A 24989-nucleotide genomic window follows, 5' to 3' on the forward strand; every position below is an offset into this window, starting at 1 on the left:
AGCAGCAAGAAAAAATCACAAAGTACTAGGATTTGCAAATTGAAGTTGAGCGACTGTGGGGGGGAAAATTGTGTGTTGTCCCGATTGTAATTGGAGCCCTTGGAGCAATACCTAAAGGGCTACCTCGCTATTTGGAAATTTTAAATTTATCAGCCTTGAACATTCTGATTCTACAAAACCACCCTACTTGGGACAGCTTATATCTTCCGACGTTACCTTAACAGTTCCTAGGTCCTTGGTTAGGACTCGAGCTGTTGAGCTACCAACCAGCCCCAAAGGCTGCGTATCTCACCAAAGATTAACATAATAATAATAATAATAATAATAATAATAATAATAATAATAATAATATGCCTGTTTAGTGCCCATTCTAAATTAATTATCGGCTATCCCTAGATCCAAGTTTAATGGATAGAGACTTGCCAACAACGCCGTTGGATAAATATTTGGAATGAAAATAAACTGTCTTGGCTCAATTCAGGAAGAAACAACCTTATTTTGATTTATGCTTTTTCATCTTTTAGCTTTTACTTGAATACTGATCAAAGATGTTTGTTTTCTCCCTCTGAGCAGTAGTTTATTTTGTTGGAAGAAATATCCTTCTGAGTTCAGTTCCAAGTGGGGGAAAAGACACTGGAAACATGGGGGCCAATTGGAAAGATGGTTTTAATGGTGGAGTCCTGGGGAAAAAGGTGATCACATGCCTTGAAGATGTTGAAGAAGAAGAAGAAGAAGAAGAAGAAGAAGAAGAAGAAGAAGAAGAAGAAGAAGAGGAGGAGGAGGAGGAGGAGGAGGAGGAGGAGGAGGAGGAGGAGGAGGAGGAGGAGGACTTGCTCGCTGAGAGTCCCTGGGTTTTATGCCCTCTGTTGGGCCCCACCCCGGGGGATCCTACTCCTGTGCAAGAAATGCACTCTGATTGGTTGTCATACTCCCATGGGGCCATGCAGGTGCAATGTCAGCATTCCAAATATCATGCAGAATTAAATCAGAGTCCAAGGCAGAGCTATCCTTAAAGTTCCAATTTAATAAGACAGACATGTTGGCATAAACTGTGGAATCCCAAATCTAAATGCCTGGCCTGACAGGCAACTCTGTAGGCTGTGCTTTGAATCCAAGTTTGGTTGAGAATTGCTGGGTGGTGATGTAATGAAAGGACTTTGGGATTCCTATTATGGCTCTGCCTGTAGATCTTCGTTATGTAGAATAGACTGGCTCAGGCCTTAATGACCCATTGACAAAGGTGGCGGCTATTAAGAGTGAGTCTGTTTCTGCCTAAAAATATGTTCCTCTGGCCCAGGCCTTAATGGTCCATTGACAAAGATAAGGGAATGAATTTCTTCCTCCCTTTTAGGGGGAAATATCCTGCCCTTTAATATTTCTTAAAATATTTCATTTTCTAGGAGAGAGGTGGATGCTAACTTCCTACAATTTGATTTGGCTTTTTTTAAAAAATTGCAAGTCTTTTTAAGAAATAGAGTGTTAAATATTGGATATCAAGATATTTGGAGCATGCCACATAGTGGTGGTGCCAGTTCCCAAAATGAATAAGCTTTTCCCGGCAGTTTCAGCTTACACTGAGTTCTGAGAAATGCCGAGCCAGGAAAGCCGAGAATATAAAGAAGTCTCTTTTAGCGCAGTCACAAAACAAACAAGCACACAGCAAGATCAAATACTACCCACCATTTCAAAAATAGGAAACTCACGAAAGGAGAGAACGAAATTAGAAACTAAACTGGAAATGTTTTCTAAAAATCACCATGGTGCAGAAGAGGATAACAAAAAGTGTCTGTTTGTGTACGTATGAAAGATTAGTCAGCTTAATGCAAAAAAGATGCTGTGGCTTTAGAAAGCGTGCCGAGAAAACCAGCAAAATGATTACGTGATTGGAAACTAATAAAACATATGAAGAACGGTTGCTGGAGCTGCATATGTCTAGTCTAACGAAGAAAGACTAGGGATGATTTTAATGTGAATAAAATGAATAAAAAAGAAATATTGGCATCTTCCATTATCAGAGATGAAAGGGTCAATTTATTCCGCAAAGCACCCGAGTAATGGGTGGGAACCTATCAAAGAGAGATTCAACCTAGAACTAAGGAGAAATTTGCGCACACTGAGAACTATTTTATTTTACTGTACTTTGTTTATTTTTGCATGCTCCGTAGTTCACAGCGCATGAGTTGGCAATTTTGCAAAGCAAACTATTGTAACGTGTCTCTAACCAGGAACGTGGAAGAAAATGCTGAGGAACTGCAAATGGTATTAGACTAATTTTTTTTCTTTTGAAAAATGCATCAAGCCTTTTTGAAACCTGGACCCGCATTAGCTTGGCTTTCCTCTTCTCTTCCTCTAAACAGGTTGGGAAATCGTCTGATTCTAAGATAGAAAACAGGACTTCTCCATCTCAAGGTTGCTCAGACGAGGAATAACCCAGCTAAGGAGAACTTCAGTAGCACTTATTTGGTTTGTCCCCTTCAACTCTAAAATGAGAACTGAAGACAGCTTAGTCTGCATGCGGGCTGTATAGGTAGCCTAAGGAGAAATTTCCTGACAGTCAGAACAATTAATCAGTGGAACAGCTTGAAAGGGTCCATGAAGGATTAGAGCATACACAGAGGGTGCCTAACTTGACCTTTGATTCCCTGCTGACCTGAGCTCCATTGTAACCTAATGTGCCAACTGCAGAGATAAAGGCTCTAGGCAAATTGCCAAGCTTAGCCTAGCTAAAGTAGTCCAGGGGTATTTCACAAGAAGAGTTCTCCACTCCTCTGCTCGCAATAGAATACCTTAAGCCACCAGGCTTGAAATTTTGGGCTTGGACAACTTTGAACTACACCGCCTACGGGCTGACCTAAGCATAGTACACAAAATTGTCTGCTACAATGTCCTACAGTAGTCAACGACTACTTCAGCTTCAACCTCAATAATACTTGGGCAAACAATAGATACAAACATAAGATAAACCGCTCCAAACTCAATTGCAGAAAATACGACTTCAGCAACAGAGTGGTCAATGCCTGGAATGCTCTACCTGACTCTGTTGTTACATCCTCAAACCCCCATAGTTTCAACCTTCAAACTGTCTACTGTGGAGCTCACCCCATTCCTAAGAGGTCAGTAAAGGGGGCGTGCCTACCGTCCCTGTCCTACTGTCCCCATTTATTTATACTCATTCCATATGCTCATGTCCATGTTTATACTTATACCTGTCATCTTGTACATGTTTGACAAACTAAATAAATAAATAAAAATAAATAGACCTTGAAATGCAAAATGTGGGTTCTGTTTGCTGTAACTTAAAATGTCTATTCTGAGCAACCTAATGAGAGATAATAATGGTAGAGTTACATGCCAGAAAATGTATTTCTTTCCCTTTCTAAGGTCCATTGTTTTCAGAGCGCTGAGAAAAATCACGAGGTTTGCACGATACAAAACAATGTTTCTAACAGATCAATGCAAGCTGTGTAAACTATAAGGAGGTTTTTTTTGGGGGGGGGGGCGGATTTGCAAACTCTACACAGCTGCTTTTCTCTCTCTGCCTGCTCTGTTTAAGGTGGTAGATTAAAGGTCACCCAGTTTTGCTTTCTGCGGAAAAATAAAACTGATTGTCAATAGCCTCGTGTTCAGAGTTTCATTCAAATTCATTCAAATCTTACAGGCTTGTCTCCAGAAATTGGGGGGTGTTCCCTCACGGGAGGATTTTAAGAAGATATTGGACAACCATTTGTCTGAAAGGGTGTAGGATATCCTGCTTGAGTAGGGGTTGGACTAGAAGACCCCCAATATCCCTGCCAACTCTGTTATCCTGTTATCGTTACTAATGTGTTCAGGTGAACAAAACTCTTGCTATTCAAATACTCACCAGCTGGACAGCTGAACTTAAAAACACAGCTCCTGAACAAAAGGATTTTAACCTTTGGGGATGGTCTGTTTTGGCAAACGCAGCAAGAGAAAAACTGGGAAATGACATTGTTCACAACACTTATCTTCCTTGGCCCTTTGTTCATTGTTCTCATGTAGGCTTGTAAAAGCCAGGCCATTGCAAACCTACTTGTCTGAAAAGATTCCAGCAAAAAAACATTAAGCTACGGCAGAAGGTTTAGAATTATGATGTCATCCAATGTTTAGAATTATGACATTGTCCCATTCTAAACTACTTTAACCTTAGCAGTTAAGAGCATCTGGGGAACTTTTGCTTGGGAAGTTAAGCAGAGTCAGATGGGGGTTAGCTGTTGGATGGGAGGCCAGTGGATCCCTTTATGACAGGGGTATCAAACTCAAGACCTGGCGGCATGATTCGGCCTGTAGGTGCTTAGATCCGGCCAACGGAGCCTCCCTGGAAACAGAGAAGGACTGGCCCACGGTGCCTCTGCCAGCAAAAACGGAGTGTGGAACCCCCTCGTGCTCTGTTTTTACTGTCAGAGGGTTGCAGGAGACCGTTGCAGTCGAAAATGGAGCTCGGGAGCCCGTTTTCTCTGGCAGAGCGCTTGGGCTGCCACAGGCGCCCCTGACATGAGTGATGTTGAGCTGGCCACGCCCACCCTGACCATGCCCACTCTCCCCTTGAGGTCAAACACAACCCTGATGTGGCCCTCAATGAAATTGAGTTTGACACTCCTGTTTTACGAAGTCTAAAATGAGTCCACAGAGTCAAACATAAATGTCAATGACAAATTTCTTCTACATTGTTGCCCGAGAAAACTTTTTAAATGACTTTGAGACATGGAGCTGAAAAAACCTATACAGTTAGTTCTTGGCTTACGACCACAATACAACCAACATTTTGATGAGCCAACCTTCTCCCTTTCCCAATTATTCTAAAACCTGGCCCACACTCTTCCTCCCCCTCCCCCCAAGGTCCAGGAGCTTAGTTCTTTCTAACCGAGATTACGAGGTTGCAAAATTTAACACAATATGCATATGCATTCATATGCAGTGAAACACAACTGGCATCACTGAATCCTTGTAAACCTGGAAGCATATGCTTTCACTGGTTCATTTTGCTGATTTCACTAATGAAACTATTTCATTATTGCGTGTGCCGGTCAGCTAATTTTTATCCTTCTGGAGGGCCGGGGGAGGCTGTTTTCCCCCTCCCCAGACTTCAGGAAAGCTTCAGGAGCCTCGGGAGGGTGAAACACAGGCCCAAAGGACCAACCGGAAGTTCAGAAATTCCCCCCTACTGCGCGGAGAGGGTCGTGCGCATGCACAGAGGGTTGCACACACATGCGCTGGTGGGCGGGGCGCATTGCATTGTGGGTGTGGGCATGTGCGTGATCATGCATGCACACCCAATTTTGGCACACCTTTACAAAAAAGTTGGCCATCACTGTATTAGCTCATCAAGCAACATATTAGGAAATCTACGCTAATAATTTATAAGATCAAACTACAGATCTTCTTTCGAGATTCCGAGCTTTGCAAAAGAAGGATGCAAAACATTGGTGGATGAAATTATCTGACCTTAAAGATGAAGAGCGTCATATCTCACCTCACATCACTCTTGGTATGTGGAGATCTCTGACAGAACAAATGAGGTCACCCTGATTATATGCAGTTCTGGCTCAGAAACAATTGTTTTCAATATTTTCAAGAACAGAAGAATTCATAAATACTGATCAACTTCATTTCTGCTTCCAAGTTTAATCCATCCCTTTTAAAAACATTTCTCTTGAGGCTTGCAGACTCGAATACTCCCCTTTCAACATTTTTAAAGCCCCAAGAAAGTGGACGTGCTTACTGTCAACAAATCAGGCACCAATGATTAAATTTACATCTTGCCTTTGCCCTAAGAAAAGAGCTGACTAAATAAAATGACTAAACTCTGATTTGAAATATTTCAGCAGGCAGCTGGATCAGAGTGGCCCTATCTGGCTGAGAAACTGAGTTGAGCAAGACAAGAAAATAATGGGATTATAAAGGATTACAACGGAGGAGCACAAGAAATCCAAAGAGAAAAGAATCCGTCCTGTTGCCAAAATAATGAGGTGGACATTTTGTAAAGATCAATTTGAAGATCTTTTTAAAAAAAAATATATCAAAACAAAGGCAGCCAAAATAAGAACTATAATTTTACTCGGGTTGTGAGAATTTCAAGATATAGGGATATTCAGTGAGAAGAACGCTCTTATTTTGCTTTTCAAACATACTACCAAGTTATTGTAGATTACAGATAATCCTCAATTTACAGCCATTCATTTACTGACTGCTGAAAGGTACAGCGACACTGAAAAAAATGACTGTTTAATCACACATGACCCTTGCAGAATCTCTAGGATTACACGATCAAAACATGTATGTAGTACATACATGTATTAACATGTATGGCCATTGCATCACCTCCATAGTCATGTGATCAAAATTCAGACTGTTGGTAACATTTATGACGGTTACAGCATCCTGGGGTCATGTGATCTGCTTTTGCAACCTTTTGACAAGCAAATTCCACGGGGAAGCCAGATTCACTTGAAAACCGGGTTTAGCAACTTACCAGTTGCAGCAATTCACTGAACAACGGCGGCAAGAAAGGCCGTAAAACAGGGCAAAACTCACTTCACAAAGGTCTCACTTAACAACAGGAAATTTTGAGCTCAATTGTGGCCATAAGTCAAGGACCACCTGTACCTCTTTCCCTCATCTCCCCAAGGTCATTCACACGTTCCATTACAGAAGCACCGATAGAGGAAGAGAGTCAAGTTGAAGACACAACTGTAACATCAACATTTTGGCTTGTCTTATGGGCAGGGGTGAAATTCAGGAGGTTCTGGAGAACTGGTAGCGGAAAGTTTGAGTAGTTCGGAGAACTGGCATATAATATCTCTGGCTGGCCCCAGAGTGGGGTGGGAATGGAGATTTTGCTGTATCCTTCCCCTGCCATGCCCACCAAGCCACGTCCATAGAACCACTGGTAAAAAAAAATGAATTTCACCACTGCTTGTGGGCACCTGCAGGATAAGCCTCTTGGAATCACTTCAAATTCCAATATGGGTGGCAAATAACAAACCAGAGAAGATAACAAAAGACAAAGTCACCAGGGTTCGAATCCCAGGAGAGTATGGCTAGTTGATGAGAGATAAATAGCTTGAAATAGATCTATACTAGTCTCACTTTCAGAGGGACGCAGTGGCTCAGTGGCTAAGATGTTGAGCTTGTCAATCAGAAAGGCTGGCAGTTCAGCGGTTCAAATCCCTAGCCCCGCATAACGGAGTGAGCTCCCATTACTTGTCTCAGCTTCTGCCAACCTAGCAGTTCGAAAGCATGTAAAAATGCAAGTAGAAAAATAGGGACCACCTTTGGTGGGAAGGTAACAGCGTTCCATGCGCCTTCAGTGTTTAGTCATGTTAGCCACATGACCACAGAGACAACTTCGGACAGCACTGACTCTTCGGCTTCGAAATGAAGATGAGCACCGCCCCCTAGAGTCCGGAACGACTAGCACACATGTGCAAGGGGAATCTTTACCCTTTATTTCTTTTGTCAGTAAAACATTAATTCAACACAAAAACAGTTTGTCATGGAAAGCGATGACTTGCAAATGCTCCTGGATTGGGGCTGAAAGGCAAAAGCGGAAGCAGTATGCTCCATCCCATATTGGCATAGTCCTGGTTGCCCTGATAGACCAGCCTCACCAGAAAAAAAACACAAAATACAAAGAACCTGCAAACAGAAGTAGAACGACTGTGGCCAAAGAAAGCAAAGTAGGTACCAGTTTTCATAGGCGCCTTGGGTAGAATTCCAAAACATCTGGAGCATCCCATGGACACCATCGGCACTGACAAAAAACCCACCAGCTTCCATCCTGCAACCGATACCTCTAACACCACCAAACACTCACATGTATCTATCCCAGGTCCTTGGGAAGGACTTGATAGGAGGGAGTCCTTCCCAAACCCAGTCTGTCTGATATTTATTTATTTATTTATTTATTTATTTATTTATTTATTTATTTATTTTATTTGTTTGTTTGTTTGTTTATTAGACTTACCGTATATACTCGAGTATAGGCCGACCCGAATATAAGCCGAGGCACCTAATTTTACCACAAAAAACTGGAAAAGTTATTGACTCGAGTATAAGCCTAGGGTGGGAAATGCAGCAGCTACCGGTAAATTTCAAAAATAAAAATAGATACCAATAATGTTTTTGAATATTTATTTCAAAGAAAAACAGTAAACTAGCGGTGTATTCAATGAAATACTTCACTCACCTCATGATGCTGATGTCCCGCTGTGATGATGATGTCCCGTGCAGCCGCGGGAGCGATGTCCCGCCTCCTATGACACACGGCACAGTGATTCCTATCATTGGATCACTGTACCAGAGGAGGTGGGACATCGCTATGTGGCTGCTTGCCATAACAAGGAGGAGGTGGGACATCGTTGCAGAGCGGCAGGAGGGGGAGGAAGGGGAATCGTAAGACAGCCCTGCATTACATTAGAACGTGAGGAGGGGGGATGGTGCGGTGCGCGCTGCGCAGCAAACTGACACAGAGGGAGGGGAAACTCACAGGGGCACTGGGCCATTCACGAGTGTCACCCAGCGGCATGGCCCCGCCCCTTTTTCTCCTCCATTTCGGGCAAATTTTTCACTGACTCGAGTATAAGCCGAGGTGGCTTTTTTCAGCCCAAAAAGTGGGCTGAAAAACTAGGCTTATACTCGAGTATATACAGTATATATCACTTCATAGGGCTTTCAGCCCTCTCTAAGAGGTTTACAAATTTTTTAGCAAATTGAGTCAGCAACTTGCCCCCACAATCCAGGTCCTCATTTCACCCACTTCGGAAGGATGGAAGGCTGAGTCGACCTTGAGCCTGTGAGATTTGAACCGCTGAACTGCAGATCACAGTCAGCTAAAGTGGCCTGCAGTACTGCACCCTAACCACTGCGCCACCTCGGCTCTTATCAATATTATACAATATTATACAATGAACCATAATAATAAGAATAGAAGCAGTAGAAGAGAGGTTGTGCCCTTTGAGGCCGCCATCTAAGAGACAGGGAGGTAAAGGGCTCCAGTGAAGTTGTAAAAAGAGGATCTATAGGATGACATGGTTTGAGAGAATTTAGTTGGGCAAAATCAAAAGGAAGCAACCTGAAACCAGATGAGCTTGTTTCAATAACAAGGGACCCATCTCTTAGAACAATTAACCAGTTGTGGGAATCAAGGACTTGCCTCCAGAAGTTGTGGGTGCTCCAAAGCTGATGATTTGAGGGGATGCCGCAAACAAGAAGGGGGTCAACCTATTGTTCAAAGCACCAGAAAACAAGAGATGAAGCAATGGATGGAAACTGAACAAAGTGAGACGCAACCTAGAACTAAGGAGAAATTTCCTGACAGTAAGAACTATCAACCAGTGGCGCAACCAGTGGCCTTCAGTAGTTGTGGATGCTCCAAAATTGGAGGTTTTTAACAAGAGACTGAACAACCATTTGTCTGAAATAGTATAGGGTTTCATGCTTGACCAGGAGACTGGATTAGAAGACCTCCAAGGCAGGGATGGGCTTAAATTTTTTTAGCAACGGATTCTCTGCCCGGTTGCAGGGTGTGCATGGCTATGATGGGCGTGGCCTAGTAGGCCTCCTGCACCACAGCAGGGGGGGGGGCATTTGCGCCCTCCTCAGGTTCTGGAGGCTTTCCTTGAGCCTCTGGGAGGATGAAGGAGCCAAGGTGGCGCAGTGGTTAAATGCAGCACTGCAGGCTACTTCAGCTGACTGCAGTTCTGCAGTTCGGCTGTTCAAATCTCACCAGCTCAGGGTTGACTCAGCCTTCCATCCTTCCGAGGTGGGTAAAATGAGGACCCGGATTGTTGTTGGGGGCAATATGCTGACTCTGTAAACCACTTAGAGAGGGCTGAAAGCCCTATGAAGCGGTATATAAGTCTAACTGCTATTGCTATTGCTATGAAAACTGCCTCCCCCAGGCTCCAGAGGCGTTCCAGGAGGCCTGTTCCCCCCCCTCTCCCTGAGCCTTCGTGCAGGCCCTGCACTTACCTCACATCCAAAATGGGCTGCGTGGAAACTCCTGGAAAAGGCATGGTGGGTGGCAGGGACAGGGCATGGTGGGCAGGGCCAGCCAGGGATGGGATTTGGAGGTTCTCCGAACCGGCCATAACATTAGCTATGGGTTCTCCCGAACCCAAGCAAACCTGTAGCATCCCACCCCTGCTCCAAGGTCCCTTCCAACTGTGTTTTTCTGTTATCACTCTGCCCCTTATTCCAGATCCAAAACAAGAGACTTAGAGCTCCTTGTTATATTCAGGCAGGAGAGAAAAACAACCCAGGAACATATTATAAAAATTCCTTTCTCACCCATGGTGGATGATCTGTGTCTTCCTCAATTTTAAGTCTTCTACCAGAGTCTGGGAAATTAAGAGTTCTGTGTAGGATCTTAACCCTTCCTTGCACGCTTCTGGATAGAGAGCTGTGATGTTGTTCCTGGAAACTGTTGGAGCCCCTTACTTTGCTTATTTATATTACAAATAGATTTGTGTATAAAATTCCCACAACAGTTTTCATGAAGGCTGAGCATTCCGCATTGTAATTGTCCACCCAATAATTAATCTACGTTTGTACGTGACTCACAGGGAACATCAAGACGTCAATCCGCCATGAAATTTGGTCAATAAATTTATTTATCCAGCATTGCAGGACTGCATTTCTAGAAGTAGCAGTGCAGAAATTCCATTTCCATTATCTAACCACCAATTTCCACATAATAACTATGTAGTTGAAAAGAATTGGAAGATACATATAATTTTGTTCTTACTGTAGTGTGTTGCTTTCTTTCTATTGTTTCCTTCTTGTCTTTTTTCTGCACTATTTAATTACATAAACGATGGATGGAGAAATCTGCATATATAAAGCGAAATACCACCCACGCATCATCACGAAATCTCCAGAACCGTAAAGCCTACAAACTTGAAATTTGGCACGTATGTTCCTCTTGGCTTCTAGGTGCTCGCTAAGAAAGGATTTTTTGAAATGACCATCAGATCATCAGTATTTCTGGAACAGTATTATTTTAACATATGCCAATGCTAGGAAGTTAGACGTTCTACTCCCCCACCCCACCTGAAAGGAACTCTGCTCTAACTGCCAGTTGCCTTATATGGACAGGGCCAGCATGTGACTCATCCAGCCTGCTGGCCAGCCCGATCACATGGTTTCATAGCAAAGCATGGATATCCAGCTAGTTTGGAGATAAAAATAAATTATGTACTGTATGGTGAGAGGATAATAATACTTGCAAATCTTTGTCTGGAACAGATCTATGTGAGTCGTGGTGAAAATAGAGTTCTTTGGAGAGAGGATAGTAGAAATGGATGTATTGTAGAAAATAAAAGTTCTTTAAACCAACCTTGCATATATTTAAGAATTGAAAGACAAGACATTCACTCTAAGGCATTTTATAATTGCAGCTACCATTTTTTTTCTTACAGCATTCCTAGTATCTTGTGAGACACTTACCAGGAATCTGCATTCTTACTGCCTGGGTGGCTTCCAGTTCTGGTATCAACAAAGACTTCAAATGCTAGAAAAAGAAAACAATTAAGGTGAAGTATGTTTCCTCCTTAATGCACCTTATGACTCAGATTATTTTAATTCCTTGTGTGTTGTTTGGAAGAGAGAAACCGTATTTTTTGGACTATATGACACACTGGACTATAAGACACACCTAAATTTACTGGAGGAAAACAAGAAAAATATTTTTTGCTTTTTTCTTGTGGAGTTTCTCTTTCTGTTTTTAAAAATTAAAACATTCAATAAACACTTGTGGTGTTTCTCTTTCTGTTTTTAAAGATTAAAACATTCAATATTTTCTTAAAAAACAAAACAAAATTTTTACCCTCTGTGCATTGCATTTTCGCACTCCCTGGCCCCGAGAACCATTCTGCAGTGCTCCGCGTGGCCCCGTCTTTGCCAAATGGCAAAAAGAGGAGAGGAGAATGGAGGGAGGGGAGAGGAGAAGACAGGAGAATGGAGGGGAGAGGAGAGGAGAGGAAAGGAAGGAGAGGATGAAGAGAAGGGAAGGGAAAAGGAAAAGGAGTATTTGCTCCACAGAAGACGCTCAACTGCAAAGTGAGGTTCTCCAGAAGTAGAAATCAAAGCTTGGCAGGCAGAGGAAAAGTGGGAAACAGAATAATCCACCCTTGTTGCAGGCTAAACCAGAGTTTCTCTGGCTGGGGAATTCTGAGAGTTGGAGTCCCCTCATGCTAAAACCATTGAGAAACACTGCGCTAAACCATCAAAGCTGCAGAGCATTTCAATTCTCCCCTCCCTCCCCAGGCATTAAATCTGCAGAAAGGCACCTTCAAAGCAATGGAAGGCTGGAAAATGCAGCCCCTGCTGCCAGAAGAGGATGGCAAATGATGGGGAGGAAGGGAGGGAATCGAAACCGGAGAAGGAAGAAAGTAGGGGAAGAGAGAAGAGAAAAATGGACAGCCAGCGGCTGGGACAATCCTGCTTGCTTGCACAGGGACCGTCAATGTCTCCCAAGTGAGGAGGAGGAGGAGGAGGAGGAGGAGGACTGGAACACGGGTAGAAACGCCAGCAATGGAGAACAGAGAGCAGATTGTTTCCAAGGGTTTGAGCATGTACTAAGCTGTCATGGTGACTGATGGTAGTGGCTGCTTAATTACCCACTTTATTTCTAAAAACTCGGGGAAAAAGAAGGGGAGTTTTGTTCACTGTGGTTTGTCTGCTGGTTCCTGCAGCATAAAGTCACCTTCCCTTCTCTGTAATCAAAACCCACATTTGTTTGCTGTAGGAACCTGCAGCCACAAACATTTCATGTAGTTTTCCCCAGCCGTCGAGATATCATAACACCCCAAATACTATAACTCCCCAAATACTATAACTCCCGTCAACTCCAGGATGGCAAGAGCTCAAGATGGCAAACCCTAAACTGCAAAACATTAAGAAGCAATATCCATCCCCGCAAAGATGAGAGAGAAACCGTGTTTCGTTCCCCAATCTTGCCAGTTGAAAAATCTCAACAAACAATGCCAATCTAAGTGGATTGAGGTTTGGGCTAACTCCAGTGGTGGGATTCAGCCGGTTCGCACTGGTTCGTACCGGTTTGGCCGAACCAGTAGTTGGAAGGACCCTTTTGTCCACTCCCTTTGGTCCACTCACCCAACCCCATCCCTCCTCTCCCAGGAGTCTACACATGGCCCATTTTGGATGATGGGTAAGTTCAGGGGCCACATGGAGGGCCTGGGAGGGCAAAAAGCAGGCCTACCGGAAGTACCGGAAATCCGGAAACGGATCATTTCTGGCTTCTGGAGGGTCTCCAGAGCCTAGGGGGCCGTTTTTGCTGTCCTGGAGGCTTGGGGAAGCCTCCGGAGGCCGAAAAACAGGCCTACCGGAAGTCCGGAAACAGTCCGTTTCTGGCTTCCCAAGGGCCTTCGGAGCCCGGAGGGGCCATTTTTGCCCTTCTGGAGGCTCGAGGAAAGCTTCCAGAGCCTGGGGAGGGTGAAAACATCCCCCTCCTGCCATGGTGCAGGAGGCCGAGTAGGCCACGCCCACCATGGCCACGCCCACCCAGCAACCGAGTAGAGAACCGGGTAGAGAACCAGTTGCTAACATTTTAGAATCCCACTATTATAACTGAAAAACCAGGCAGGTCCTTTAAAACACTGTAACCTTTTATTCAGTAGCTGAAGTAATGTAACAAAACTCGCAACAATGTATTAAATGAAGCTGGCTGGGCGGCTGCAGGAACAGCTGAAACAATAGAGCAATCAGCAAGGTTGTTGCTTTAACAAGACAGTTAACTGTTTAAACGGCTTGCCTTTTATACTGCAATCACCTGGCTCGTGTTACAGCTCGCGCTGATGACAGCTCGGCAACTGACAGGCACGTCTGATTGGCTAAGACGCACCTGGCTGCTTCCGAGCTGTCATTCGTAACAGCGAGGACTTTCTTCAATACACAACACTTCTTCCCCCCCAGCTGTGCGCAAGCACGCGTAGTCTTTTAAATAAGCAGGGGAACGACGGATTCGCTCAGACCGCCTTAATTCTATTGCAGGCGGATCCTGGCAACGATGTCCTTGTGGTAATTGTGGAGGAATTGCATAACTAAAAGGTGAAGTGTGTGGATGAGACATGGTGGCAGATGATGCTGGAGGGGCATGAGGCTGGTAGTCAGCCTCTGAGGGGTTTGGGCTATATATATAAGGATCTGGAACCCTTGGAATGGGAGGAGCATTTACACCGGCTAGATTTTGTTGAACTTGCAGTTGAAACCCTTGAACATCCGCTTGAGAAGCTACGGCTGCTGTCTTCCGTTTCCTCAATTGATCCAGGTGTCTTCGCCATGAGGATCCATCGGATAAGTCAACCCTATAGGAAACGGGTCCTGTTATTTGTGATATAACTGCTGGAACCCATCTCAAGTCCCCTCCATAATTTCTAGCCCAAACTAGATCCCCCAGTTGGAAAGAACGGGATGGGGTTGGAGGCCCCAGGTTGCCAGACTGAATTCCTGAATAGACGGGATGCAATCTATCCAGGGTGGTCCGCAGGCGCCTGCCCATCAACATCTCCGCGGGGCTCTTCTGTGTCAGAGGGCAAGGTGTGGAATGCTGTGCCAATAAGTAAGCATCCACCCTAGCCTGCCAGTCACCACGGTTTAGCCGGCCCAAAGCCTCCTTGGCCGATCTAACCGCCCTTTCCGCTCGGCCATTGCTTGCCGGGTGGTAAGGGGCAACCAGCGCATGTCGTATCCCTAGTTCAGCCAGGAAAGTTTGAAAAGTTGTGGCTGTAAATTGCGGGCCGTTGTCAGACACCACTGTGTCTGGCAACCCATGGGTTGCGAACAACCGTCGCAAAGCTCGCACCGTGCTGTCAGATGTGGTGGAGTGCATTAGCAATACTTCCACCCATCGAGAGTACGCATCCACAACTATAAGGAAAACCTGCCCATGGAATGGACCAGCGAAATCAATATGTAACCTAGACCAAGGCCCTCGAGGCATCTCCCATTCCCGGGAGGGAGAGGAAGGAGGAGAAGGCCGGGACTGTTGGCATGTCTCACATTTGGCAACCCAGGCTTCAATGTCGGCATCTAACCCTGGCCACCAAACAAAACTGCGAGCAAGAGCTTTCATTCTACTGACCCCAGGATGACTTTCATGAAGGCGTTGCAAAATCTGTTGTTGCAGGACCGTTGGGATAACCACACGGTCGCCCCACAACAGGCAGCCGGAATGAATTGAAAGCTCTGCTTGTCTGTTTTTAAAATGTTTGAATTGAGGTGGTAATGTACCAGAAGGCCAACCTCTCAGGACCCAATTAAGAAGTTTTGCCAAAGTAGGGTCAGACCGAGAGTGGGCTGCTATGTCTGTAGCAGACAAAGGCAATTCTAGCTCTGCAATTGCCAAAACTGAAAGGCAAGGAACTGGTTTAACTTCCTTCAATGGAAGTGGGCAGCGACTCAGGGCATCTGCATGCCCTATCTGCTTGCCTGGACGGTATCGTAAGGCGTAGGAGTACGCCGCTAAGAATTCCGTCCATCGTGTCATTCTTGGGGATAGAATAGGAGGGGTCGGCTTATCACCTGCCAAAAGCCCAAGGAGTGGCTTATGGTCTGTAAACAAGGTGAAATGCCGCCCGTATAAGTAATCGTGGAATTTTTTAATTCCTGACACTGCAGCTAGAGCCTCCTTGTCAATTTGGCTGTAATTCCTTTCTGCTGATGTCAGTGTCCGGGAGTAAAAAGCTATGGGAGCTTCTGAACCATTGGGCAGGACATGGCTCAGAACGGCTCCCAAACCCACGGGCGAGGCATCACATGCTAGAGTCAGAGGCATCTTGTCACTGTATTGGACTAAGACTGCATCTGACGTCAGCAGGGATTTGACAGCTGCGAACGCTTGTGCTTCGCGGCTGCCCCATTGCCAAGGCGCTGATCGGTCCAGCAACCGATGCAGGGGCTCGGCCAGTGATGCCTTGTGTGGAATGAAAGGTGCATAAAAATTTAAAAGCCCCAGGAACGATTGTAACTGCGCCTTGGAAGTTGGAGCAGGTGCGTCCCTGATAGCTGCCAATTTTGAAGGGGTAGGGTGAATTCCCTGGGCGTCAATTGTGAAGCCCAGAAATTCCACTTGGGAAACAGCAAAGAAACACTTGCTGCATTTCAATTTAAGTCCCGCGCCCCTGAAACGGTCGAGGACTTTCCTTAGAACTTTGATGAGGTCTGATCGGCTGTTTGCAGCGATCAGGACGTCATCAAAATATGGTACCACTCCTGGAAGCCCATGGAGCAACCGCTCCATGAGACTCTGGAAAATCCCCGGGGCAACGGATACGCCAAATTGTAGGCGGCGACAACGGAAAGCCCCCCGGTGGGTGACGATGGTTTGGGCAGCCGCCGCATCGTCATCCACAGGAAGCTGCTGGTAGGCTTGCGCCATATCCAGTTTGGCAAAAATACAACCCTGCCCCAGGGAATGGAGCAGATGTTGTACAACAGGGACTGGATATGGGTTTGCTTGCAAGGCGAGGTTGATGGTGGATTTGTAGTCGGCACAGACCCTAATGGAGCCGTCGGGCTTCACTGGAATGACAATTGGGGTCTCCCACGGTGAATGGTCGACTGGCTCCAGTATGCCCTGTGCCACGAGCTTGTCGAGCTCGGCTTCAACCTTGGGCCTTAAAGCAAAAGGCACCCTGCGGGCCTTCAGTCTGATGGGAGCAACCTGGGGATCCAAGTTGAGAGAGATAGGGTTACCCTTGTACCGGCCCAGCTGGCCATCAAAAATGTCAGCGTAATCTGACAAAACTAATGCCACATCAGCAGAAGTGTCTGTCATGGAATGAATTCCATGTATTGAGAGACCCAGTGGGCTGAACCAATCCAAACCTAGAATGGATGGCAAGGGCTTAAGCACAATTAAAACAGGCAAAGTTGTACAATGCTGCCCATAAGAAACTCTGACATTATAGGAACCAACAATAGAAATGCTAGACCCCTGATAGTCCTTTAAGATAGAGTCAGGAGGAGAAAGGTGACAGCGTTTAACATGGGGGCACAAAAGAGAAAATTTGTCCCATGATAACAAGGATTTGGAAGCTCCAGAGTCTACTTCCATGTTGCAAGGTTGACCTTCGATCAATGGAGTGACAATTATCTTGTTCGTACCCTCTGAGGAAGAATTGATGGAGACATCAGGAAGTGGCAGGCCAGCTTGCTTGACGTTGAAGCAATTATCCTGTCGCTGAGCAGACGCGCGGGGCTGAGGACTTCTGTTTGAAGCAGCTGCCCCATAAGGAGGTGGAGGAGCAGACGATGCAGCTGTAGCAGGCTGAGCAGCTCTACAAACTTTGGCCAAATGTCCTTTTTTTCCGCAACGGCGGCACTCTGCAGCCTTAAAGGGGCAGGAAGCCCTGGCATGCGGACCACCGCAGCTAAAACAGGCATTTGAATTAGAAAGTGGACGGCTGATAGACTGCTGCTGACGCGGTTGCTGTCTGCGGGGCTGTGCCCCAATCCTGTCCACCTGTAAATTAAGTAAATAGTCTGGAAGAGGGGCAAGCTCATCAATTAAATTGGTGATGTACGATGGCTGTTGTAGTGGAGGAGGAACCAAGGCAGTTGAGGCTTGACCCGTTGGTAAACTGCCAGCAACTGTCATCTGCGCGAGGTAACGTTCTATCTCGCTGGATGACGAATCTGCCAACTCCGCAGCACGAGCCTCATCTATGGCATAAACTAACGTGACTTTAGGCTTGCCCAAAAGCCGGCGTCTGAGGAAAATGTCTTTTAATCCACAGACAAATTGTTCTGCAAGATTAGCCTCTAAGTCAGGGAAATCGCACTGTGCTGCAGCAACTCTTAAAGCTTGCAAAAACTGATTGACATTCTCTGCAGGCTTTTGGACGCGCCTGCGGTAAGCAAAACGTCTTGCTATTTGGGAGGGGGTAGGGGCATAGTAAGCCTGAAGCCCATCTGTGAGTTCTTGCCACGAGAGGTCATAAACCGCTCTTGGGGCGGCAAAAGACCTTGCAGTTGCAAACATTTCCGGACCGCAAGCTGTAAGAAAAAATCCGCACTTTCGCGCTTGAGAATAACCCTGGCGGTTATTTGCGATCAGGAAGCACTCAAACCTTTCCAGGAATGCTTCCCAAGTCTCACCTCCGACTCCAAAAGGTGCAAAAGTAGGCATACCAGCCATGACGGTGAGGAGAACTCTAAACAACTGAGAGAAGAAAATTGCAGGTGATTTTCTTCAGGTTACAGGTCCCCAGTCTTCGTCGCCAGTATTATAACTGAAAAACCAGGCAGGTCCTTTAAAACACTGTAACCTTTTATTCAGTAGCTGAAGTAATGTAACAAAACTCGCAACAATGTATTAAATGAAGCCGGCTGGGTGGCTGCAGGAACAGCTGAAACAATAGAGCAATCAGCAAGGTTGTTGCTTTAACAAGACAGTTAACTGTTTAAACGGCTTGCCTTTTATACTGCAATCACCTGGCTCGTGTTACAGCTCGCGCTGATGACAGCTCGGCAACTGACAGGCACGTCTGATTGGCTAAGACGCACCTGGCTGCTTCCGAGCTGTCATTCGTAACAGCGAGGACTTTCTTCAATACACAACACCCACCACTGGCTAACGCTGATTCAGACATTGAGGCCTGAAGTATATCACTAGGAGAATACTAGGACCATTCCTGTGCAATGGCTGTTAGAGCCTGACAGTAATTGGCAAGCTGGTGTGTTGACTGTGGTTTCTTTGATAAATCCATAAATGGCCTGGCTTGTCATCGCATTAAGGAGCTAAAGCTAAGTCTTGGCTAAGGATTGTGTATCAAGTACCACAACAAGAAGCATATTAAGGGCGACACGCTTCACACAGATGACACATACACAAACTTATATAAGAGTTAGGCAGGCTCCTGCTGCACATGATGGAAACATATCTGCTCCTGTTATCATTAATTGGATTCTGAGAAGGATCTAGTATAATGAAATGAGATTAGATAGAGAAGATTTCTTGGCTTGGCTTGTCATTCTTCCTTAGGATTCTATGTGTGAGTTGGGCTAAAATGGGGGTCACTTTGTGATCCAGTGTGTGGTGGGAATCCACCCCGTGTTGTGGCCCACCAGCAGCCAGCAGAGCTGGCAGCAGATTCAGACAGTGAGGAGGTTGAAGAGGAACATGAGCCAATCCTGAAGGCTCTGATGAGGACTCTGTATGGGTGGCAGAGAGGGAGCCAGAGCCGTCAGACATTTATCAGCTGCCTTCAGAGTCAGACATCAGTGAGGCAGACAAACAGCTGGAACCTGTTCCCAGTGTGCGCATGCGCAGAGTTGTCAGATAAAGGGAACAGCTAAAGAACAGGAGTTGTCTTGGGAGTAAGGCCACAGGTGGAGGATGAATAGCCCCTCCCAGAGGAAATAAAAGAGGAGCGAAAGGAGAGTGGAGACAATTTGTTCGATTAATTGGTTCCTGACTCTCCGAGGCTCCTTGCCAGGTTTTGCAGATATCGGCCTGGCAGCTCTCCAAGCCAGAGAAGGTCTGTGACTGTAAATCCTCCCTTGAAAGACTTTGCTGGATGTGAATGAGCAGAATTCACAGTAAATTAATAAAAGGGGTTTTTGTCACGATCAAAAGTTGGTGTCATGCTCTTTGGAAGCCTCAGTTAGAACACCCTGATAAATTTTGGGAACTGGACCATTACACCATGCTCTAATGTTATTTACTGTTTTTTTGGAGATTACATGATGTCCTGTTAACTCAGAGAATCAATAGATTTCACCTTCAGTAGCCACGCAAGCAGGTGTACACAGAATATTCTTTCTTCTAAATTTCACTTTTTCCTCCTCCTTCAGAAAGCAAAGCTACTACTGGAATTAGACAGCAATTCATTCCAACGCCAATAATTTCAACATGAATTAATTACGGAAGAACAAGAAATATCGAAGTATAGGTGGTACTTGACTTGCAAACAGATTTAGTGATCATTCAAAGTTACAACGGCATTGTTTACAACAAAAAGTGACTTTTGATGGGTTTTCATAGTTACGACAGTGGCAGCATCCTCGCAGTCATATGACCAAAATCTGGCAATTGGCATGTATTTAAGACAGTTGCACTGTCTTGGGATGATGTGATCACTATTCGGAACTTTCCCAGCCAGTGTCGGACAAGCAAAGTCAATGGGAGGAGCCAGATCCGCTTAATGACCGCAGGATCCACTTAACAACTGGCAAAATTCACAATTCAACAACAATTGTGGCCAAAGGGTCGTAAAGCTCTTTTAACAATTGTCTTACTTAGCAAGGGAAATTTTGGATTCGTAAATCGAGGACAGCCTAAAGTTAATGATCAGGAAAGTCTTGATCACGTTTTGAGAAAAATACCAAACCCAGCAAGTTACAACAAAGCCCATGTACAGGGATTGGGAAAACCACACTTGGGACACTGCACCCAAATTTGGTCAACACAATATAAAAAAGAAGTTGGAAAAACTGCAGAGAAGATTGGGGGACCCTGAAAGCTAAAACACGTGAAGAACAGTTGCGGGAATTGGGTTTGGCTAATCTATTGAAAAGAAGAACTAGGGGGACACACAACAGCAGTGTTCCAATATTTGAGGGGCTGCCACAAACAAGAAGGGGGTTAACCTATTCTCCAAAGCACCAGAAAGCAAGAGATGAAGCAATGGATGGAAACTGAAGAAAGAGAGATGCAATCTAGAACTAAGGAGAAATTTCCTAATGGTGAGAACAATTAACCAGTGGAACAACTTGCCTTCAGAAATTGTGGATGCTCCAACACTAGAGGCTTTTAAGCAATAGCAATAGCAATAGCAGTAGACTTATATACCGCTTCATAGGCCTTTCAGGCCTCTCTAAGCGGTTTACAGAGAGTCAGCATATTGCCCCCAACAATCTGGGTCCTCATTTTACCCACCTCGGAAGGATGGAAGGCTGAGTCAACCCTGAGCCGGTGAGATTTGAACCGCTGACCTGCTGATCTAGCAGTAGCCTGCAGTGCTGCATTTAACCACTGCGCCACCTTGGTAGCCTGCAGTGCTGCATTTAACCACTGCGCCACCTCCACCTCTTCTTAAGAAGGGACTGGACAACAATTTGAGAGTCCGCCTGCTGCCAACTACCTCCAATAGACCGATCAGATTCCACAGATTAGGCCTCCTCCAAATTCCATCCGCCGGCCAATGCCGACTGGCGACTACCCGGAGGAGAGCCTTCTCTGTGGCTGCTCCGACCCTCTGGAAAAAGCTCCCCGTGAGGATTCGAACCCTCACCACCCTCCAGGCCTTCTGCAAAGCCCTTAAAACCTGGCTGTTCCGACAGGCCTGGGGCTAAAGGGTTTTTGCCCCCCTTCTCGAATGGTATGGTTGTTGTGTGTTTTTAAATTTTGTATTGCTATGTCTCGTCTTTTTATTCCCCTGTCTGTACCCCCTTCCCTGATTGAATTGTGAGCCGCCCTGAGTCCCCTTCGGGGAAAAGGTCGGCATATAAATGTAATAAATCCAATCCAATCCAATTTGTTTAAAATGGCATAGGGTTTACTGCCTAAGCAGGGGTTGGACTAGAAGACCTCCAAGGTCCCTTCCAGATTCTATTCTACTCTAATCCATTCCATTCAGTGGTGGATTTCCATTTTTCCCCACTACCGTTTCGCTCGTGTGCACCTGCTCGTGGATGCGCAGAAGCATCTGGGCAGGTGGGCGGAGCCTCCCGCCGCCGCTACTACCAGTTCACCCAATCTGGGCCGAAACGGGAGCAACCCACCCTCTGATTCCATTCTATTGTCAAACTCTGCACTGATTCTCTGAAATTTCAAACAGGGTGAACTTTTCATCTCACTTCGATACATAAATTCAGGGATTTGCTGTAAATAATGCAATTTAACAAGAGTTCAGCTGAACTTCTTAAAAATTTGCAGCTGTTATGGAACGTACAACTGAAAGCAAATAACTCTTCCTGTACGGTTGTTATTCCCAAGACCATCCCAGGGGGCCCTACTTCCTGCAGATGGGCTTCCGCATCCTCACTGCTGATTTTGAAGACCCATCCTCCACACTGGCTTTTAAAAGAAGCTTTAGGAAATTCAGCTCTCCCAAGCAACCTTTAACCACCAACGCAAGAGGTTCAAACCTTTGCCCCGACGTTCCTTTTATTCTATTTTTAACGTAAGTCCACCTGATGTCTGAATGTTTTACGCTCCCAAATTTAATTATTTCTTTCCTTTCGTTGAGGAGCTCAAGGCAACAAACAGCAGGCAAACTTTCTGCTTTTCCCCACAACAACCTTGTGAGGTAGGTTGGCCTGGGAGAGAACGTTGGGCCTCCCTGCTGCTAATTTAACCCCTTAACCAGTACATCTCATTGGCTCATTTGCAAAACCTTTTACTATTGTGTACCCTCCAATTCAGTGAGGCATGCTCTAAACGTCAAATGCAGGCAGTCCTCGACTTACAACTGTTTGTTTAGCGACCATTCAAAGTTACAACAGCTCTGAATCTGCTCAGATCTATTCAGATTCCCTCCAAATCTACGCAACCTATTCTCCAAAGCACCTGAAGGCAGGGCAACAAGCAACAGATGGAAACCAAGCAAGGAGAGAACCAGCCTAGAACTAAAGAGATATTTCCTGATACAACAATTAATTAATGGAACGACTTGTGAAGAGAAGAGAAGAGAAGAGGAGAAGAGAAGAGACAAGAGAAGAAAAGAGGAGGGGAGAGGAGAGAAGAGAAAAGGAAAGGAGAGGGGAGGGGAGGAGAAGAGAGAAGACAAGAGAAGGCAAGAGGAAAGGAGAGAAGAGGGGTGGGGAGAGGAGAGGAGAGGAAAGAAGAGAAGAGAAAAGAAGAAAAGAGAGACTGAACAGCCACTTGTCTGGAATAGTACGGGGGTCTCCTGCTTGAGCAGGGGGTTGAACTAGAAGACCTCCAAGGTCCCTTCCAACTCTGATTCTCTCCTCTCCTCTCCTCAACCATTGCAGCATTACGCACGTGATGAATATTCAGATTCTTGGGAACTGGTTCATATTTACAAGGCCACCTGTAACCTAAATAATTGCCTACTTATTAGAATATAGAAAGAATCTAAGACCAATGACAGGGCAACTGTTATGGCTGTTAGCACCTTGAAAACAATGCAAAAGTTAAGAGAAGTTGGGAGAGGTTGCCAAAACAAATATTGCCACACCTATCTTACCTAATTTTTTGATTGGAGAACCATGTTAACCAATGCTAACAAAGCTATTTCCTGGCTGCAAGAAATTTCTGGGCAGCTGGCACAAAGGGTTTTGAAAGACAACAGGCCCCATCCTCCTCCTCTTTCCCACACTTGTGGGAGTTGCAGAATTGTACAGGGGAAGAAACGAAACCTGCTGTGTTGCTTTGTCCTGGATGGGGAAGTGGAGGGGGGCAGGGGCCAAGAATGTGTGTTCTTGGGAGGGATCAGCAAAGCATGTCTGGCATGTATGCCAAGACTATACAGGTACGTCTCAACTTACAACCTTCTGTTTAATGACCGTTCCAAGGTGCAACAGCACTGGAAAAAAGTGACTTATGTTCTCCACACTTACAACCCATGAGTCATGAGATGAAACTTCAGATGCTTGGCAACTGGCATGTATTTATGACAGTTGCAGTGTCCTGGGGTTATGGGATCTCCCCTTGCGACCTTCTGACAAGCAATGTCAATGGGGAAGCCAGAATCATGAGCCGTGGTGGCGCAGTGGTTAGAGTGCAGTACTGCAGGCTACTTCTGCTGACTGCCAGCTGACTATAGTTCGGCAGTTCAGATTTCACCAAGCTCAAGGTTGACTCGGTCTTCCATCCTTCCGCGGGGGGGTAAAATGAGGACCCCAGATTGTTAGGGGCAATAGGCTGACTCTGTAAACCGCTTAGAGAGGGCTGTAAAAGCACTATGAAGCAGTATATGTCTGCTATTGCTATTGCCATTTAACAACCATGCTACTAACTTAACAACTGCAGTAGTTCACAACAACTTTAGCAAGAAAAGTTGTAAGATGGGGCAAGACTCACTTAACAACTGTCTTTCTTAGCAACTGAATGTTGGGGTCAACTGCAGTTATAAGTTGAGATCTTCCTGTATTGATAGTGGATCAACCATATCTGATCTTCCCAACATTTTTCCCCTGCCTTCTTCTGGTCAAAGAAGGCCAGAAATTGGTGGGGAAAATTCAGTGGGACACTTTTTTCTCAAAAAAGAAAGAAAGAAAGAAAGAAAGAAAGAAAGAAAGAAAGAAAGAAAGAAAGAAAGAAAGAAAGAAAGAAAGAAGAAGGGATATAGTGAGTTCTTGTGCAGGACAACCTGTATTTTTAAATTGTTCCTTAATAATATTCCCAATATTTTTATCAAGAAAAGCACATAGAAAATGACGATGCTGCAAAATCAATAAAATAATCAATGCTGGGAAAGCAGTGCTGAGCACAGGAATGGAGATTTGCAGAATTGTGTGCTGGGAAAGATAGTGTTAAATAGCGCTGGCAATGGGAGATTTGCAACCAAGATCTTTGGTATACTCCTGCCTGTTTCATCACCTCTTTTAACGATTTGCACAACCTGAAAATACACGTCAGCTCAGGCTTTCTCTCTCTCCCCCATGTCACCTGACATTTATATCTCCCAAGCTATTTGGCTTCTGCAGAAGGTCAGCGGGCTTATTATACACACAATCTTTCACTCTCCTTTTAAGGGAGTTCTAGCTTTCACTATTGCTGTAATAAAACAGGGAACCAGGTATGGATCATTCAACAGCTGGATATACGTAGACAAGCTGTCAATTTCCTTAATGATGTAGACAGACAAGCTGTCAATTTCTTTCAAAGATCCCCTAAGGCAGGGTTTTCCAACCTTGGCCATTATAAGGCCTCTTGACTTCAACTCTCAGAATTACCCAGTTAGCATAACTCACCACATTACAAAAACAATGTTTGAGACTTTGAAAAAAGTACAGAGAAGAGCAATTGGGATGATTAAAAG

General features: G+C 45.2%; 1 protein-coding gene across 3 annotated transcripts in view; it reads right to left on the reverse strand.

Annotated features, from left to right (window-relative positions):
- Window positions 1-24989, reverse strand: part of HSD3B7 (hydroxy-delta-5-steroid dehydrogenase, 3 beta- and steroid delta-isomerase 7) — an 83290-nt gene that overhangs the window by 52290 nt on the left and 6011 nt on the right. For 2 of the 3 annotated variants that reach the window (XM_032235219.1, XM_032235218.1), the window contains one exon: window positions 11467-11530. The exons of the other annotated variant lie outside the window; for it this stretch is intronic. In XM_032235219.1, the coding sequence (XP_032091110.1) occupies window positions 11467-11479 (13 nt within the window). In that variant the 5' untranslated portion in view covers window positions 11480-11530. The remainder of the gene's footprint in view (window positions 1-11466; window positions 11531-24989) is intronic. 3 annotated transcript variants of the gene reach the window in all.

Source organism: Thamnophis elegans, chromosome Z, assembly GCF_009769535.1.
Source record: "Thamnophis elegans isolate rThaEle1 chromosome Z, rThaEle1.pri, whole genome shotgun sequence".
Lineage (NCBI taxonomy): Eukaryota > Metazoa > Chordata > Lepidosauria > Squamata > Colubridae > Thamnophis > Thamnophis elegans.